Source organism: Galeopterus variegatus, unplaced genomic scaffold (genome assembly GCF_000696425.1).
Source record: "Galeopterus variegatus unplaced genomic scaffold, G_variegatus-3.0.2 Scaffold7330, whole genome shotgun sequence".
In the NCBI taxonomy this organism is placed as follows: domain Eukaryota; kingdom Metazoa; phylum Chordata; class Mammalia; order Dermoptera; family Cynocephalidae; genus Galeopterus; species Galeopterus variegatus.
In genome coordinates, this window is record NW_007733441.1 from 20,154 (window position 1) to 38,690 (window position 18,537).

The following is an 18,537-nucleotide window of genomic DNA, read 5'->3' on the forward strand; positions in this document are numbered from 1 at the left end:
GCTGTTTGTTTTTGTGTGAGTGTGAGAGAGTGTGTGTGTGTGTGTGTGTGTGTGTGTGTATGTATGTGTGTGAATTGATTCATTCACCTTAGCTCCCTCCAATAAGTGAAAACATGTGGTATTTCTTTTTCACTGCCTGACTCGTTTCACTTAATATTATTCTCTCAAGGTCCATCCATGTTGTTGCAAATGGGAGTATTTCATTCGTTTTTATAGCTGAGTAGTATTCCATTGTGTTTTTTGGACGATGTTTTACTTTTTATTATTAAGAAATCAAAGTAGGCAATTAGGAAGAGAGGTAGGTATATTTTGATCACATGGTGTCAGGAGGAAATCTTACCTATTGATAACTTGTGCTTTTCTAAGGTGGAAAAGGTTTGTAACAACGGGTGCCGTTTTATTCTGTTTCCCAATGGAACGCGGAAGGAAGTGGGTGCGGACGGGAAGACCGTCACTCTTACCTTCATCAACGGTGACGTGAAGCAGGTCATGCCAGACGAGAGAGTGGTACGTCCCCGCAGGGGCCTTTCCCTGGTGGCTGCCCTGCCTCTGCGGGAAGGGCGCGCTGACGTGTGTCTTTACAGATCTACTACTACGCAGCGGCTGGGACCACCCACACCACCTACCCGCAAGGCCTGGAAGTCTTACATTTCTCCAGCGGACAAATAGGTACAAACTCGCTGCGCCTGCTCCTTATTAAATTCTTTCCCTCCTTTAAAAAATATTTATGGGGAGCAACGCCGAGGGTTGCGATCCCGTTGCCGGTCCCCGGTCCGGTACGGGGGCAACACTGAGGGTTGCGATCCGTTGCCGGACACGGAAAAAGACAAAAGACAAAAAAAATAAAAAAATAAAAAATATTTATGGTAAACTTTTTAAAACAGAAAAACATTTCCCAGATGGAAGAAAAGAAATCACGTTTCCTGACCAGACTATTAAAAATTTATTTGCTGATGGACAAGAAGAAAGCATTTTTCCAGATGGTACAATTGTCAGAGTACAACGGTATGACACCTTTTAAATTTGCTTCTAGATTTTCATGGCTCAGTGTTTATTACCAATTGAATATTTAAAAATCTAAAATATTTGTCTATAAGTCATTCAAAATTTCAGTGAGTTCATAACTGAACAAAGACACTTTGAAAATAGGTGAGACAAGTTCTCAGCATTTTGGCGTTTAGAACTAGTTTGAGATAGGTAGGCTCTTGGGTTAGGGTTAGGGTTAGGGTTTGCTACATAATCTAGAGTTAGTCTTTAGCCTAGAGCTGTAGAGGTAGTCTGTACTCGTACAGCGTTCCAGGAAATGGGAATGGCAAGTATTTGTCTAGAAATGTTTGGTGAGATTTGAAAACGTGAATGAGACAGAAAGAAGGAAGGTTGTCCTGTGAGTTTTTAAGAATGACCAAACAATGGCACCACGGTTAGACTGTATCTCCTCTTGCTCGTGTTTTGAATTTCTGGATCTGTCTGCCCCAGCTGGATAAGTTCTTTACTCTGGCCTCCCTGATCCACTTCTTTAAAATCAACAACCTCTTTCCTTATCCTTCTGAGTGTTACATTTCTTGAAGTTAGACGCTTCTTCAGCCTATGATAAAGAGCTCCTCATGCTCACCATTTTAATTAAAACTAGGGCATAGGTTTGCCATATCCAGTGGCCTATTTTAAGTTTTCATCCTCCTTTCCTGGAGTGTGACAATTAAATATCCATTACCTTGATACAAATAACATGTTATAGTTACATTTAACTAACCTGAATCCTGTGATATAAACTTGGCAAAAAAAAAAAAAAAAAAAGGTAAAAACACTAATTCGGATAATGTAGAAACTCGTCATGATAGTGTTTTTCCCTTAATGTGGTTTGAAACTTTATCTGGTGCTCGACTAAGTAAATAGCAATTTGTTCTAAAGTCAGAGGAAAAACTTATGTGGACAGTATGTTTTGAATGATTTCAAAAATTTCTCAAGTTTTCTAACTCTTAATTTTGAAATTTTCTATAACAAACAGTAGAGAAAATAGAGCCGGCCCGGTGGCGCACTGCTACAGTGCGCCGCTTGGGAGCGCAGTGGCGCTCCCGCCGAGGGTTCGGATCCCACATACAGACCAGTTCCCGCTCACTGGCTGAGCGAGGTGCAGGCGCAGCACCGAGGTTTGCGATCCCGTTGCCAGTCCCAGTCCGGTACGGGCGTGACACTGAGGGTTGCGATCCGTTGCTGGACACAAAAAAAGACAAAAAGGAAAAAAAAAAAAAGTAGAGAAAATAATATGAAAATGCTAGGTACCCATACATCCAACTTCAACCAGTATTACATCACAACCAATCTTTTTCATCTATACTCAGGCAAATTCCAGATATTATTATACTAGTGCAGTCAAGATTATTTTGGCATTTTTGACTTTCAGCAGTGGTTTTCAAACTTTAGTATGAATTAAAATCACGTGGATTATTTAAATGCAACTTGCTTGGCTCCACCCCAGTAATTTGCATTTCTGACAAGTTCTCAGGTGATGCTTACACTTCAGGGGGGCAGGGACTGCACTGGTCAAGGAGCAGCTGTGAGTGGCTTTGTGTCTCTCACTTGTATGTGGCACAGAGCCATGACATTCATAGAAAAAAACCTCACAGTGCCAGCATCTGCTTATCTGTGTTCAGAAGTGGTGATTGTCAGTCATTAGCCCAGGCTTATGTTTATGATGGCACATCATACCTGTATTTGGGGGTTCCACAGACAAGAAATCAACCTGGTGTTAACTATTTTTCATATTAATTTTTGTACCATTGTTTCAAAATAGATCTGAAGTGTGATCATGCCCCTTCCCAGGAATATAGCTCTCTTCCCCACCTGATATAGAGGATGCACCCAGATGGTTTTCAACTTAGTGAAAAGGAGGGTCAAAACCGAAGTAACCAGAGTTTTAATACATGATCAATTCCTTTTAGAGGCTGAAGACATGAAAAAATAAGAAAAACCAAAACAAAAGAAAAAACATTTTGTGGTGAAAATATAAATTTATTAAAACAAGCTTTTCATGGGTACATATAAATGCCCATCTGATAACTGCAACCATCAGCCTGAAGCAGAAACATTGTAGAAAGAATTTGCAGTAGGAAAAATGACCAAGAGAGGTCTCTAGGATAAGAAATAACTGCCAGAATCAAAAGGCTACTTTTCAATAGTTCTCCTGTTGTATATTTCATATTTTTTAAGAGATTAAATTCTATTTTAAATTTTTCAGTGATGGCAACAAAATCATAGAGTTTAATAATGGCCAAAGAGAACTCCATACTGCCCAGTTCAAGAGACGGGAATATCCAGATGGCACAGTTAAAACTGTATATACAAATGGTCATCAAGAAACCAAATACACATCTGGTCGAATAAGAGTTAAGGACAAGGATGGTAATGTTCTAATGGACACAGAATTGTAACGCTCCTTGTGTGCCTTAATCATGAAGTAACACTGATTTTCTTGTTTAAACAATATACATTTAACTTATATAGACTGTGTGTGTGCGTGTATGTGTGTATATAAATTGTAAAGATTATGTTTGGATTCTAAAATAAAAGTTTACACTGCATCTTGTTCAGTTTTATATTCTTTGAAATGCACAAGGAAAGCTTTTTTATAATTCACTACCCTGTCTTTCTTTTACTAAGGAAAGCATCATTATTTTATCTCTGTTATAAACTATAGGTTTTGAAAATAATGAGTGCTTTTATTGATTGGAGATGGTTATAAAAACCAACAAGTGCACAAAGTACTTCACATGGATGTCCCACAGGCACATCGGCCATAGAACATGGACTTAACAGAAAGTGTGCTCAAGGAGTAAGTGAATGTGTCTCTAGCCAAAATGTTAAATTAGTACCAAGATTAAAGCATTTGATCTACTGCAGAGGTTCATTAATTAATATAGAATGGGAAGTTACAATGATGAATACAAATACGTCAAACAGTAATACAAGTAGTAGATAATCATAGGAGAAAGCAATTACAAGAAGGCTGACTAACTTGTCAGAAATGGGAAACATGAGAGTGGAAGGGTGTAATAGCTGGTGTTAACTGATGAACCACAGCTACCTCAATGTTATCACTGATAAAACTGTAGGCTGACAAAAGTAAGGTGTCCTTTAAAGATAGGCAAGCCACCTACCTACTTGTAGATTTAATTACAGATTGGTCTAGATAGACCTTACCTGTCACTTAGTGCAGTAGGACAATAAGTGTTGACAATGACTCAAACCTTAAAGGAGAAGGCTGATAAATGAGTTAAAACTTTGTGAAAAGTTTCTACTATACCAAACAGATGAGAAGATACCTATATGTGACAAAGGATTACTATCCAGAATATATAAAGAATTCCTACAAATCAATAAGAAAATCGCAAACAACTCAACAGAAAAATGAACAAAGGATATCAAGAAGCAATAAACAAGTGGCAGAATGCTCTCTGACTCTGATAAACCAGTGAATGCCTACTGAAACAATGAGATGCCTTTTTATACTACTATATTCCAGCAAAAAAAAGGTGTGGCTACACCAAGTGCTGGCAAGGAACTCAGACAACTCATGGTGGAGTAAACTGGTAAAACTAGTTTTTAGAAAGTAGTGACCCCATGACCCCGCAAATTCCACTACTATGTACATATACTATAAAACCTCTCACAACTATACAAGCGTTGTATAGAATATTTGTAATTGAGTAATTCAATATAGTCCAAATACAGTGCAAATAAAATAGTGAGAAAATAAAAGAACATATTAGTCTGTTTCTGTTGCTTATAACAAAATATATGGAACTGGGTATTTTATAAAGAAAATGAAATGTATTGCTTATAGTTTTGGAGGCTGGGTAGGCCACAGTGCAGAGAAAGCATCTGGTGAGGGTCTTGGTGGCGACAGTGACCCAGCAGTCTCATGTGGCAGAAAATGGCAGAGCTGAGAGCAAACTTCTCATTCACTTTCTTTTTAAAGCCCTCAGAACCACACCCATGGCCAACATTATTAATCCATTCACTACAGCATGGCCCTACAATCTAATCACCTCTTCAAGGCCCCACCTTTGAATTACCATAATAGGATTTCCCACCCTCAACAGTTACAATGGGATTTAAGCTTCAATGAGGTTGGGGGGGGGGGACATCCAATCTACAGAAATTGTGTAATGCCATATACATTTAAAAATATACAGAGCAGTACTATATCTCATGGATGCATTCATACACAGCAAAACTATAAAGACCCATGTAAGAATGACAAAACACCAATCACTCAGTGTTCACCTCTATGGGAGGAAGAATGTGACTGGGGAGGGGCACTACAGGGGCCTTCAACTGTACTGATAATATCTTCTTAAGCTGAATCATTAGTTATAAAATGAAATATTTTATCGTGTCTAAACTATTTCAATATGAAATTATAGTAAAATAAGATGTTTAAAGCAAATATTTATTAACTATTTTTTCTGATCTTTTGCCCCCTAACTGAATTCCTAACAGTTCAACATGTAAGAATGGGGGTAGGGGGGACAGCACAATTTCAGAACAAGTCAAGAAACCAAGTGTGAAATGGTCTAAACATAACAGAATACTTTCTGAGGGCTGCTGCAGATGCTCTGCACTGTGTACCTGAAAAACAAAATGTATGTTATTTTAAACCTTTGCTTCATGTTAGTGTTCCAGTCTAGCTGTTGAATCACTTGTTAGATTTATGTGAATGGACAAGATAAAGAGCTGGTTACCCTAGTACTGTAATAACTTTGTTATTAGGATGCTCATTGTTCAGTAGTTCTATATGCATGACCTAGATTCGTGTGCTTAAATTACTTATGGTGCCCCCCTTTTCCTGCTCACTCCATACTTAGCTGCTACTGTGACAGTCAGGATAGCCATGCCAAGAATTCTTACAGATATGGGACCTCTTTCATACTGGTGCTCAACAGGTGAGAAGGGCCTAAGAAGAAATCTGGAAGAGAGATTCTTGTTGAGCTTTGTTGTCATTCCTTTGAGAAATTAAGGAAAACGCCAAGGATGCTTTTATGAGCAATTTAGCATTAATTTCTGCTGTATTAGTCGCACACCTTATGCTGACTAGAAGGAGGAACAAGAACTTAAGACTCACATCGCTCATCTCCGTCTGTGAGCACCATTTCTACTAATGACATATGAACTGGAATACTGTTCATCTTCATGTAATGTCAGTACTGGTTCTGGTGTCTGAGCCTAAAATTAGGAGATACAGTTGTCAAGAAAACACAATGTCTGCTGCTTCTTCCCTTCCATATCTGGCCATTCAAAGAAGAGGGAAAAGGCATTCTCTTGGTTTATTGATTTTTTTCTTTTGGCAGCTGGCCAGTACAGGGATCGAACCCCAGACCTTGATGTTATCAGCACCACGCTGTAGCCAACTGAGCTAACTAGCCAGCTTTTATCTATAATTTATACCCTACTTCAAAAGGCATCTATGATGGTTTCCTGCTAAATCCCATTCCTTCCATTCTCCTGCTCTATTTAAATTATAATGCCTCCCCCCACAGTTCTGGATGGAGCCAATTAACACCATCATCCCTGTTAAAGTTCAGTTACATTTCACACATGCAGCATCACACCTTTATGCATAATCTGACCAAAGTTTGAGTGTTATTCATAGAAGTGAAAAAATACCTACCTGTAAGAAATACTTGCCCTATTTTCACTTGCTTCTTGAGAGAAACGCTAGATGAACTAGTTACACCACTCTGCACACACAATAGCATATGTATAGGGATTTTCAAAATACACTTTCTAGTAATAGCATTGTCTCTTTATGAGCTCATTTTTGTCTTAGCCAGTGTGTCAGGAATCCCCAAATCCTGGCAACTAGCCCAGTGATGACCACCAAACCACCACTGGAAGCCCCCTGGTCTCCTGAACTGAGGTGGTGGGGGAGATGGGCCCACCAGGAGAACAATGGGGCACAGCAAGGACAGCTGATCCACCCTATAATCAGCACAGGGCCACTCTGTGTAGACTGGTCAGGAATACAGAACTGCAGGGGGTGCAGTTTGCTGAAAAGACTCAGGTCCAAACCAGAGTTTCTACACAACCCAGGTGTACTAAATCTCACGAGACCTGGAAGTGCTTACAAAGTCAACCATTAAAACCTGAGCTGCGGGCTGGCCCGGTGGCGCACTGCTACAGTGCGCCGCTTGGGAGCGTGGCGGCGCTCCCACCGAGGGTTCGGATCCCACATACAGACCGGTTCCCGCTCACTGGCTGAGCGAGGTGCGGGCGCAACACCGAGGGTTGCGATCCCGTTGCCGGTCCCGGTCCGGTACGGGCACAACACTGAGGGTTGCGATCCGTTGCCGGACACGGAATAAAAAAAAAAAAAAAACCTGAGCTGCACAAAAAGCCTTCCCCTAGGGAATCAAGCAGTAAAGCAGCAATTTTGCTCAATCACAGGGCTCAAGTACTGGTCCCCACAGGAAGTTCCCACATTTTAGAAGTAAGCAAAGGATGACAAACTAGTTCCAGTGCAGAGTTTAAGTGGCAGGAACAGCAAATAATCCAACACAGAACTAAAAGAAAAAACAATACCCACAGACGAGAGACAAAGATTGATATTAACTAGTAAAGGTCTCACATCACCAAAGAACACCTATAAAACCTAGAAGGACCGGAAGCCCCTGGGCTCTCTAGCCAGGGAGGGGAGAGGGCTGGGGCCTGAGCCATGGCCCCTGACACCTGCAACCAGCTCAGCAATGACCACTTAGTGGCTGCAGTAAGTGCTCTGGGCTACTGAGCTGGCGCTAAGGGGGGCTGGGGGCCTTGGGCCTCAGCCATGCCCACTGACATAACCAGCCCAGCCACGACCACTCAGCCGCTGCAGGAAGTGCCAGGCTCCCGAGCCAGGGTACTGGGGGGCTGGTGGGTTTTGGCCACACACCGCCGACATCTGAAACCAGCCCAGTGATGACCACCAAACCACCACTGGAAGCCCCCTGGTCTCCTGAACTGAGGTGGTGGGGAGCTGAGGGCTTCAACCACACCCTCCTGACATGTGCATTCAGCCGAGCAACAATCAAGCCACCAATGGAAGCCCCCTGGTCTCTCCTGCAACAACCAAGCCACCAATGGAAGCCCCCTGGTCTCTCCTACAACAACCAAGCCACCAATGGAAGCCCCCTTGTCTCTCCTGCAAGGAATCAACCATGCCTCCCTCCATCTCCCGTTCCCACCCTATTTCCTTCCCCCTTCACCTCTCCCCCTCTCCAACTGCTCCACAATCTCTTAGAATGTAAAAAAATGATAATATACATAAATAAAACTTTAAAAAGTTGCATTCTCTTGCCTATAGAAGCCAGTTTTATCTATTTTTTATATCCCCATATTGGCTGGCACACAGTAAGCACTTAGTGTTTTCTGAATCATAAGCTTATAATTTATGTAAGCAACTATGATGTTTAAGTACAGTAGTCTTATATGGAAAAATACTAGCCCAAATAACTTTTAAACATTCTATTGCTTTGAAAATTCACCTCTCCCAGGGTGATGGAGACGCAAAGGATTACTCAAAGCCCATTTCTTCTGAGCAGTGAGAGGCCCAAAAGGGTTAATTCCACGCAAGTCCTTCAAGAGAGGATTCCTCAGAAAATAACCCTGAATCAGGTTTTCTCCCAGTTTTTATTCTCCAGGCAAGAAAGTTACAGAAAAGGAACATAGGTGGTTACAAAAAGAACAATGAGATAATCATTATACTTTTCCCATCATGAGGTTTAGCTGCACCAAGGACGACTGCAGAGCAAGCATATTTGCTGTGTTACAATTTTCTTATCTACGACTGAGACTTTAGTCCTGGTAAAGTTTTCTGTTTTTCCCAAGCTTAGCATTTCTATGTTAAGTACTAAAAAGTTAGGCTATACTTTAAACTACATGGCTTTGGAAGCTAGGCCCTGTGAAATACATTTGCTTTATTAATGTTGGTATTCTCCACAAAAAGTGAATATTCATGTTCTTGAAAAATATATGTGAGTGCATTAGCCCTGTGGAGTCCATTATTCAATTCCTGTTTCAAAACATAAAAGACAAATCAGCAAAAGGACACATTATGAGTAAAGGGATATATAGCCATTTAAAAATATACAATTTTAAACCAAACTGTACTTAAATTAGGGAATAGGAGTTTTCAACATAAGTATAGTTGGCATGGAGAATTTAATTTAAAAAAAAATAGTAATCTGGAACAAATTTGGGTACTTTCTGGTTAAGATGAATTCTTCTATCCCTGAAAGTGATATTTTATTTTGCGACCCTACTAAATCATTATACATATCTAGACAAGAACATAATCTGATGTGACTTGCATAATTTTTATAAAAATTATTTTTTATTTTTCGCACCTGACCAGTATGGGGATCTGAACCCCTGACTTTGGTATAATCAACACCATGCACTAACCAACTGAGCTAACCCACCTGTCCTTGCACAAAACATCAGAAAATTCCACATAGAAGTCCAGATCTCTAGTTCATCTAGGGGAAAAAAAATCTGGCAATGCAGGGTTGGTCTTAACACGTAGCCATAACTGGCTAGAGCTGAGGAGGGGCTGCTTCCTTTGGAGGAGGTTAGTCTTCTTCATCTGCCACTTCCTTTCCACTCATTGTTTAAACTCAGTCTACCTCACCAAGTAAGACATCTGCTTGACTCCTATAGGTGTTCAAACTTGGGAGCAAATTTCATAAAAATGGCTACTCTGTTGGGACTCACAGTGAGACAGAAGCATTCCTCAAGGTTGATTCTAATCACTCTACACAGAGCTCATAGAAATGACTTGTGGAATATGTTTATAAGATTTAGGAGAAGTACTGGCATTCAATAAGCCTAAACTCACATTCTGGTTCTGTCAATAACCAGCTGCCAGGCCTTACGTGGTTTTAATACCTAAAGATAAAACTACAACCATTCTTTTGGCTTCTTTCTAAGCACCCATTTAAGTGTAGGATGAGAACCTGCAGTGCTATACACAAGCCCAGAATTGTCGTCCAAGGAATTTTAGATTTGAATTGGCTAGGCCATGAAGAACTACAGAGCAAGGAAGAGTCTGGGAGTGGAAAGAAGCTACACAAAAGAGAACAAGAGAATTAAATACGGTAGTAGGAATGGAAGATAGGTTATGGATATGGGAGATTTTATGGAAGTCAGAATTTGCAGGAGGTAAAATGAATGCAATATGAGGAACTCGGGTGATTTATAGATGCGTGGTCCCATTAACAAAGTTAATTTGGAAGGTTCCAAATCAAAATTTTCCTTGAAGATATCCTATATCTTTTTATTTCCTAGTCTACTACCATATTAAATATGCCTTAAAAAGTTAAAAATTATACAAAAATATAATTACCATTTTAGTAGGGTACCAGTAAATCAAGACTTTTTTCCCCACCATGGCCAACTCTAAATGTAAACTTAACTAGGACTGAGAAATGATTTCAGAAAAACTATAGCAAATGTCAAAATATGGTTCTTCATCTAACAAACATTACACGTTTATTCTGTGTTCTGTATCAGGGACGTAGAGAGGAATAAAATGTGGTTCATGCCCTTAAAGGGGCTTATACTAGCAGGGAGACATATAGAAATAATTAAGTGTAATAAAAAGTAACATAGGTAGTCATCTCTAGCTGGGGTGTATTTTTTAAAAAAAGTTTTGTATTACTAATTTAAGAAGAGCATTTATCAATATACACATGTGCAAAGTCTTATGGAAAAATGAATAAAATAATTCCAAAATAATTATTTTTCCTTCTATAAATTACCTCTCAAACCATCTCTTTCCAAAGTCCTCTATCATACTGTACTTTTGCTACTCTTAAGAATCAGAGAAATAAGTTATTTTTCTCTATATAACTTTCTCATCCAGCACCAATATTGACACTCAGTCTTTCTTGTTTTGATGTGGAAATCCTTGTATTTTTTTTCCACTTTAAATAAGAACAAACTGATGCTGCTTTCTTAGTAGCTGGATTTTCCATTCCACTAACAGCTAAGACAAATTATGAACTTAAAACAGCATTCTATAAATAACAGGTTGGAAACAGATCTAAGAATGACATTTTTTCACTAATTCTAAAATTATTTCTAATAGATCTGCCACATAAACAGTGCCACTTTAGACAAGCCCAAGTACAAAATGATGCCGCCCACCTCCTCCCCTCCCCTCCCCCTTCCCTTTACGAGAAGCCTCCTGACTTAAACAGAAGCCCCTTTTGCTTCTGCAAGGACGCAGTTCTCCACCCTGATCCACATTAGCACAATGCCCCTCCTTGATGGTATCTGCCAGCCCTTGGTGCACTATATAAGCTCTACCACCCCCACACCTGTCCCCCATTTTCAGGGTAGCTCCGGGCTCCTGCTACTCTGAGCACAGCTCAGCAGATTTTCTTCCTTTAATAAAGCTTGAATGGTACCCGGCATCTCAGCTCACTTTCTTTCATTATGGTGCCGAAACCCAGGGAAGGGTTTTGGCTGATGTTGTGGATGATCCCCTCTCTCTTGGGGTGATTGGCTCTCGGCCACCCTTCCTGGACCTGCCAGAGCCAGGTACACTCGTGACTCTCTACTTTTGCCATTTCAGACCAACACATCCAACACCGGCCTCAATTCAGGGTGAGTCAGTGGGTCTGTCCTGCCTACTTCTATGGTTCCCCTGACTACTGTCTACGACTTTGGTCTCTACAAAGCCCAGGCGCCTGGCCGAGGGAACTCTTCTTGTGTCCCCCAGCTATTGAAGGACGCTCCTTTAGCCGGTTGGTGTCTTTTCTCTCGAAAAGAAGGTGGGCACCAAAGGGGATGCCCTTTGCTGGCACGGCACTCTTCTTCTACCAGGACTGACTGCCCTTTCTCACCCTCTACATGGGATCCTCACGATCCAAACCTCCACGCTCTACGCTCTTGGGCTGTCTCCTGACCAATTTCTTGACCTCCAGGGAGACATTGAACCTAAATGTCCCATCCCGTTTTCTACTGTACTCTGTGCTCTACGCCTCTGGGCCGTCTCCTGGCCAATTTCTCGGCCTCCAGAGAGACATTAAAACTCAAACTCCTTATTACAATGGATCCCAGTGGCCACAAGATGGCACTCGATTTAGACACTTACTGAAGAGGCAAAAGCTGTGGAGATTCCTTCTTCAGGCCTTCTCGTATCTCTGAACACATTCTTCTCTCCCGTTCTTCTGTCCATCAAAACTGTCCTATGTCTCAAATTCTCCTAGCTCATGCTTGACCGCTTCTTCCAGACTTGGGTCAATCTTCTGATCCGTCAGCCCTCCACATTTCTCTTCCCCACACCTGGTATCCACATGCTTGTCCTCAGCCCAACTCCTCCCCTTCTACCCCTCCTTCAGGTAACAGCCCCGCCTCAGCTCTGGCTTTTTATAACCCTTCCGTGAAGTGGCTGGAATGGTAGGATCTGTCTGAGTCCAAGCACAGGGAGCAGGTCTGGATGGCGGCTCAGGTACATGCTCAAAATAACGGGTGGCCTGTGGGAGCCATTGCTGTTCCTTGCACGGACCCAAATTGGAACTACCAGGCTGGCCACAGGGATTGGGATCTCCAGGATAATCTGATTACACACCTACTTCACGGCCTCCAAAAGGCTACTCACAAGTGAGTCAATTACGACAAGCTTAGAGAAATCACACACAGATCCACCGAAAATCCTAATGAGTCCTTAACCTGCCTCTCTGAAGCTTTATATGAATACACACATATAGACCCAAACTCCCCTGCAGGCATGACCCTCTTACACTCTCATTTCATTACCCAGTCAGCTCCTGATATTCAAAAAACTATAAAAGAGATCAGGCCAAATACCAGCTCCTGGCTAATGCCATCCGAGGCTCACATACTCCAAAGCTGGCTACCTCAAGAGGCACCTGGGAACTAATTCAAGTGCAGTCAACCGGGACACTCGGCACAGGCCTGTCATAACTGGTCCTCACTGCAAATAGCCAGGACACTGGGGGGATAGACTGTGCCACTCGCCAGAGAGGGAGTGGCACAGTCCCCAACCCTTTGGCTTCACGGCCATCCCTACCGGAGCTTCTAGGCTTTGCCCAGGAGGAGGACTGACAATGCCCAGGGCCTGAGGCCCCTACGGAGATCACCATGCATGAGCCCAGGTAACGCACCTTGTAGCAGGTAAGCCGATCTCTTTTGTCATTGATACAGGGGCCATTTACTTTGCCCTTCATAAGTATGCCAGGCCAACAACCCCATCTTCTATCACAATAGTAGGGGTCCTGGGATCAGAATACCACCCACAGATCACTCAAGCCCTTTCCTACACCCTATGACACACCGAGTTCACACACAAATTCTTAATAATGCCTCAATGCCCAACCCTCTTACTGGGATGGGATATTCTGTTCAAATTCAAAGCCACTCTTACCCTAAACACTTTAACTCCAGCTACAATACTCCTGTTACAGGCTGCCCCAGACCTGGCCCCTGGGGCTTCCACCTTCCCCTCACCCTCGGACAAGGTTAATCCCTAGTATGGGATGCTTCTCCCTCCATTGCTACGCACCATTCCCCATCCTTGTTAAATTGTGGAACTCCTCCTTGTTCCCTAATGTCCCACAATACCCCATCGCTAACAAACACCTAATAGGCTTAAAACCCGTCATACACAAACTCCTTTCTTCTCATCTCTCACGGCCTACCTGTTTGCCTTTCAATACACCCATCCTTCCAGTTATAAAGCCTCACAGCTCATACCATTTAGTACAGGACTAATCCTGACATGTGCTGTTCCCAACAACTCACCTAGACAGTACTGCCTCAGGGGTTTCAGGATAGCCCCCACTTCTTTGGCCAGGCCTTAGCTTGAGACTTACCTGAACTTCCCCCAACCTCTAGCACTTTAATACAATATGTGGATGACCTCCTCCTGTGTAGCCCCTCCTATGAGGATTCACAGGCCCACACTGTTGCTCTCCTTAATTTCCTGGCCTCCAGGGGATATCGAGTGTCCCCCAACAAGGCCCAAATTTCTTCTCCTTCAGTTCAAGAGTCTAATTTCTGAACTCCCTACTCCTACCACAAAGAGTGAAATCCTTTCTTTCTTGGGGCTTGCAGGGTATCTTCGCCTATGGATTCCTAACTTTGGCGGCTAGCAAAGCCACTTTATGGGGCAGCCAAAGGGGATCCTGCCATTCCTTTCGATCCCACAAAGCCCATTTGTTCTCCCTTCCAGCAATTAAAAGCTGTTCTTCTCGCAGCCCCAGCTCTATCCCTCCCAAACCTATCTCATCCTTTTATCCTACACGTCACCAAAACCCAAGGATTGGCAGTTGGGATTTTGGGACAAAAGGCAGGAGATATTTTCTCCCCAGTTACAAACCTCTCTAAATAACTAGACACCAGATCTCAAGAATGGGCCCGTTTATGGGCCTTGGCAGAGGCTGCCCTTTTACCATAAGAAAGCTCTAAACTAACTTTTAAACAATAGTCAAGACCTTCTCAGCCATAAGGCCAAGTCAATTCTCTCCCTTTCCCATCTAAAACTTATTCACCTTACCTTCATTGAAAACTCCCAGTTCTCCTTAAACCTCACTCTCCTTTAAATCCAGCCACTCTCATCCCCAAACACTCAAGACCCTTAAAACACAATTGCATGGAGGCTTTAGAGCTCTTTCTCAATCCCTTTCCACACATCTCCCTGCATCCCTTTACACGGTTCATAGATGGGAGCGCCACCTCCACACCCGTCCCCTGGGCAGGTTATGCCACAATAAATCTAACACATGCTATTGAGGCTGCACAACTCCCAAAGGAGGTTGGGTTTATACACTGCAGAGGACACCAAACCTCCAATGACCCCAAAGCCCAAGGAGACAAACTGGCAGATCTAACTACAAAACAGGCTGCTCAATCACCAGTCCCCCACTCTTCCTCTCCTGCTCAGGTCCTTCTCATGGCCCCTAAGCCCTTATCCCAATACACACCCCAAGAAATACAACACCTCCAATTGTTGGGAGCACAGAGAAAGGACAACTGGTATACTGTGTCTGGTCGCTGTGAAAGGACAACTGGTATACTATGTCCTCCCCACTACACAAGTTGAGATTTCCATAATTCAGTTCACATAGGCTATGAACCCTTACTATGCCTTTTCAACCCTTATATTACTCTCCCCACAAAAGGACATGCTATCTTCTAATCTTAGTAGATACCTTTTCAGGTTGGATTGAGGCTTTTCCCTGCACTTTAGAGGATGCTACAGCAGTAACACATGCTCTCATCTCAGACATCATCCCTCGTTTTGGCCTCCCCACTAGTCACTCACTTGCCTACGGGCTGCCCCACACAAGCCCACAGGCCTCAGCCCCTCAAACTTATGTACGGTTGGCTCCTCACTCTCACACCTCTCCCTTCCAGCCCATCGCCTTTAGGCCAGTTTCTCCCTACTCTTTCGCTCATTATGGATCTTCTTTTTTTTTTTTCCTTTTTGTCTTTTTTACTGACTGGTAACGGGATCGCAACCCTCAGTGTTGTGCCCAAACCACTCTCAGCCAGTGAGCGGGAACCGGTCTCCACATGGGATCCGAACCCTCGGCGGGAGTGCCGCTGCGCTCCCAAGTGGCGCACTCTCCAGTGCGCCACCGGGCCGGCCCCTCATTATGGATCTTCTGTGGTTATAGGCCAACCTTCTATTATCTCATCCTTTCCCCGCCACCCCCCAAACTTTAAACTGAGCCCAGGACAGCAAGTGTATATATATATTTTTTCCTTTTTGTCTTTTTTCGTGTCCGGCAACGGATCGCAACCCTCAGTGTCACGCCCGTACCGGACCGGGATCGGCAACGGGATCGCAACCCTCGGTGTTGCTCCCACACCTCGCTCAGCCAGTGAGCAGGAACCGGTCTGTATGTGGGATCCGAACCCTCGGCGGGAGCGCCACCGCGCTCTCAAGAGGCGCACTGTAGCAGTGTGCCACCGGGCCGGCCCAGCAAGTGTATATTAAAACCCGAATCCCAAAGCCCCTCTCACCATGCTGGGAAGGGACTTATACAGCACTTCTCGCCACCCCCACGGCAGTAACGGTACTAGGAAAGGCCCCTTGGCATCACTTAGCCTTGGTAAAACTAGCACCTGAGACTTTACCCAAAGAATCTGTTAACACCAAGCCAGAGGGGTCCTTCTGCTCAACCCCCAACCCGACATCTCCTTACACTTCGTCCATTTTAGGACCCACAAAACTGAAAATCTCCAGGACCTCCACTCTTCCTCCAATCCCAGAAGAAGGATGATCTTTCCCCCAGCGATTATCCTCTCACTCCTGCAGGCCTGGCTTCATGTCCTTCACGCAGGAGCTGCTATTATACTACCTGTTCTAGTACTTGCTACAGGATTGGCAGCAGCTGCCCCAAAGGAGTGTAACATGGGAAGATTTCTCCTGGCACTCTTTTACCTCCTATCAGTAGGATGCTTCTTAGCAATGTCATTGTGACAATCTGCCCTTTAAATTCTTTTGGCTCCCTAACCTTTCACATGCTTCCCATGTTTTTCCTCCTATCTCGATGCTCCCCCTTACCTGGAACATGGAGGTTCCACGTCTGCAGGGACGATGCAGTCCTCAGTGAATCAGACTGGTCCCCAAGCGACTCATCTGTCTCCCACTTCACGAGAAACTTTTTATGGTCACCCCCTCCCTGTCGCTGCAGCCTGCAACGTTTCCACAAACGTCTCTTCACCTTCCTCTTATCTCACCTCAGTGGGGACTGTCAGCGTTGTGCGGGGCCTGCCCACCCTCTGCCTCACTAACATCAGATGCTACCACGCACTTACAACTCCTCACCCATGCCCTAAAACCAGAATATATGTCCTTTGTAAAACTATGTAATCCTGCTGCCTGCCCCCAGTGTAATTTCTTGCATATTCTTTTGGCTCATCCCTGACATCACCATCCAGACAGATGGAGGGATGGAGACAGGACTGGGACTAACTTTGCCCCTCAATCAGAAAGTGCCTCCCACTCCTGTAGGGCACTAATTGTACCTTTTAATTGGGGCAGGGATCCTTCCTGAAAGTGGAACTGGCATAGCAGGCCCTGCTACTGCCTCTCAATTCTATCAAAAACTCTCAGAAGAACTTAGTATAGACAGCATCTCCTCCCTTCAGTGACAGGTCACCTCACTTGCAACAGTCGCTTTACAGAACCGTTGGGCCCTTTACTTCCTTACAGCTGAGAAGGAAGGCACCTGCCTCTCCTTGGGGGAGGAAGCTGTTATTACGCAAATGAGTCCGGGCTGATCCAAAACAACTTAAACCATTTCACTGAACCCTTGGACACCCTGGCCTATGCCCCTACCAGGACCCCTAACTGTGCCTAATCCTACTTTTTGGTCCCTCTTTTGGTGTTTCTCTAATTTCTTGCAGGAACGTATGCAGGCTTTCACCAACCAAAAGGTCACCAAATTGTTCCTGCAAGGAGGATATCAGCCCCTCAGGATCAGTGACCCTTCCCCGGAGGAATACAGCCTCCCCACATGAAACTAATACCCCACCACCTAAATCTTTTATTTTTTCCATATCTTCACCCATCTCCAGCAGGAAGTAGCTTCAGAAGAATGAGACCTCTGCCCTTTTTCCCATACTTAAAAGGGCAGGAATAATAGGTCTGCAACATAACCAGCTCCACTTTATACAAGCCCAAGTGCAAAATGGCGCTGCCCACCTCCTCCCCTCCCCTCCCCCCTTTGCTTTACGAGAAGCCTCCTGACTTAAACAGAAGCCCTTTTTGCGTCCACAAGGACACAGTTCTCCACCCCAATCCACATTAGCACAATGCCCCTCCTTGATGGCATCAGCCAGCCCTTGGCACACTATATAAGTTCTATCACCCCCACACCTGAAATGCTGGTGCTGTCCACCATTTTCAGGGCAGCCCTGAGCTGCCTGCCACTTTGAGCACAGCCTGGCAGATTTTCTTCCTTTAATAAAGCTTGAACGGTACCCGGCATCCCAACTCACTTTCTTTCAATTTCAGAAATACATTGAACTTGAAATACTAAAATAAGTGCACATAGAATGTACATTTTAGGTTGCTGTTTTTCCATAAAAGAATATTCTTTAATCAAACCATCTATTGGGTAGTGTACTAGGCTCGTATTTATAGTTGTAGCAACTTTAGGACAAGATAAGATTTAAAAAGGAAAAAAAGGTCATTCAATAAATTCTGTTAATAACCCAAACAACTATGTAACTGTGCCATTCACAGGTAAAGCTGACAATAACCTTAAAGGATGAAACAGGTCACAAATCTTTCAAAGCAGAGTTACAACAAAACTAGTCAAAATGATATGAAATAGATCACAACCCTAAGATTAAAACCAATATTTGTTAACACATTATAAGCACTCTTATAGATGTTATTCAAACTCCTAAAAATAATACAAGTATAATGACTTAAGACCATTAAACATGACATAACTTGCCAAAAAAGGGCAAAAGATTACTGTTAAACTTTTTGTTTGGTTGTTTTTTATATATTAGAAC

At 43.3% G+C, this 18,537-nt stretch overlaps 1 protein-coding gene across 2 annotated transcripts in view; it reads left to right on the top strand.

Moving 5' to 3' along the window:
• The window catches only part of LOC103607309 (centromere protein J-like), a 13,744-nt gene extending 9,015 nt beyond the window's left edge, over nt 1-4,729 (top strand). The window contains exons 5-9 of one of the 2 annotated variants that reach the window (XM_008591826.1): nt 367-507; nt 585-669; nt 885-1,005; nt 3,236-3,829; nt 4,308-4,725. In XM_008591826.1, the coding sequence (XP_008590048.1) occupies nt 367-507; nt 585-669; nt 885-1,005; nt 3,236-3,428 (540 nt within the window). In that variant the 3' untranslated portion in view covers nt 3,429-3,829; nt 4,308-4,725. Of the gene's footprint in view, nt 1-366; nt 508-584; nt 670-884; nt 1,006-3,235 lie in introns of both variants that reach the window. The other variant, XM_008591827.1, reaches the window with a different exon arrangement.
• Nucleotides 4,730-18,537: the final 13,808 nt, after the last annotated feature.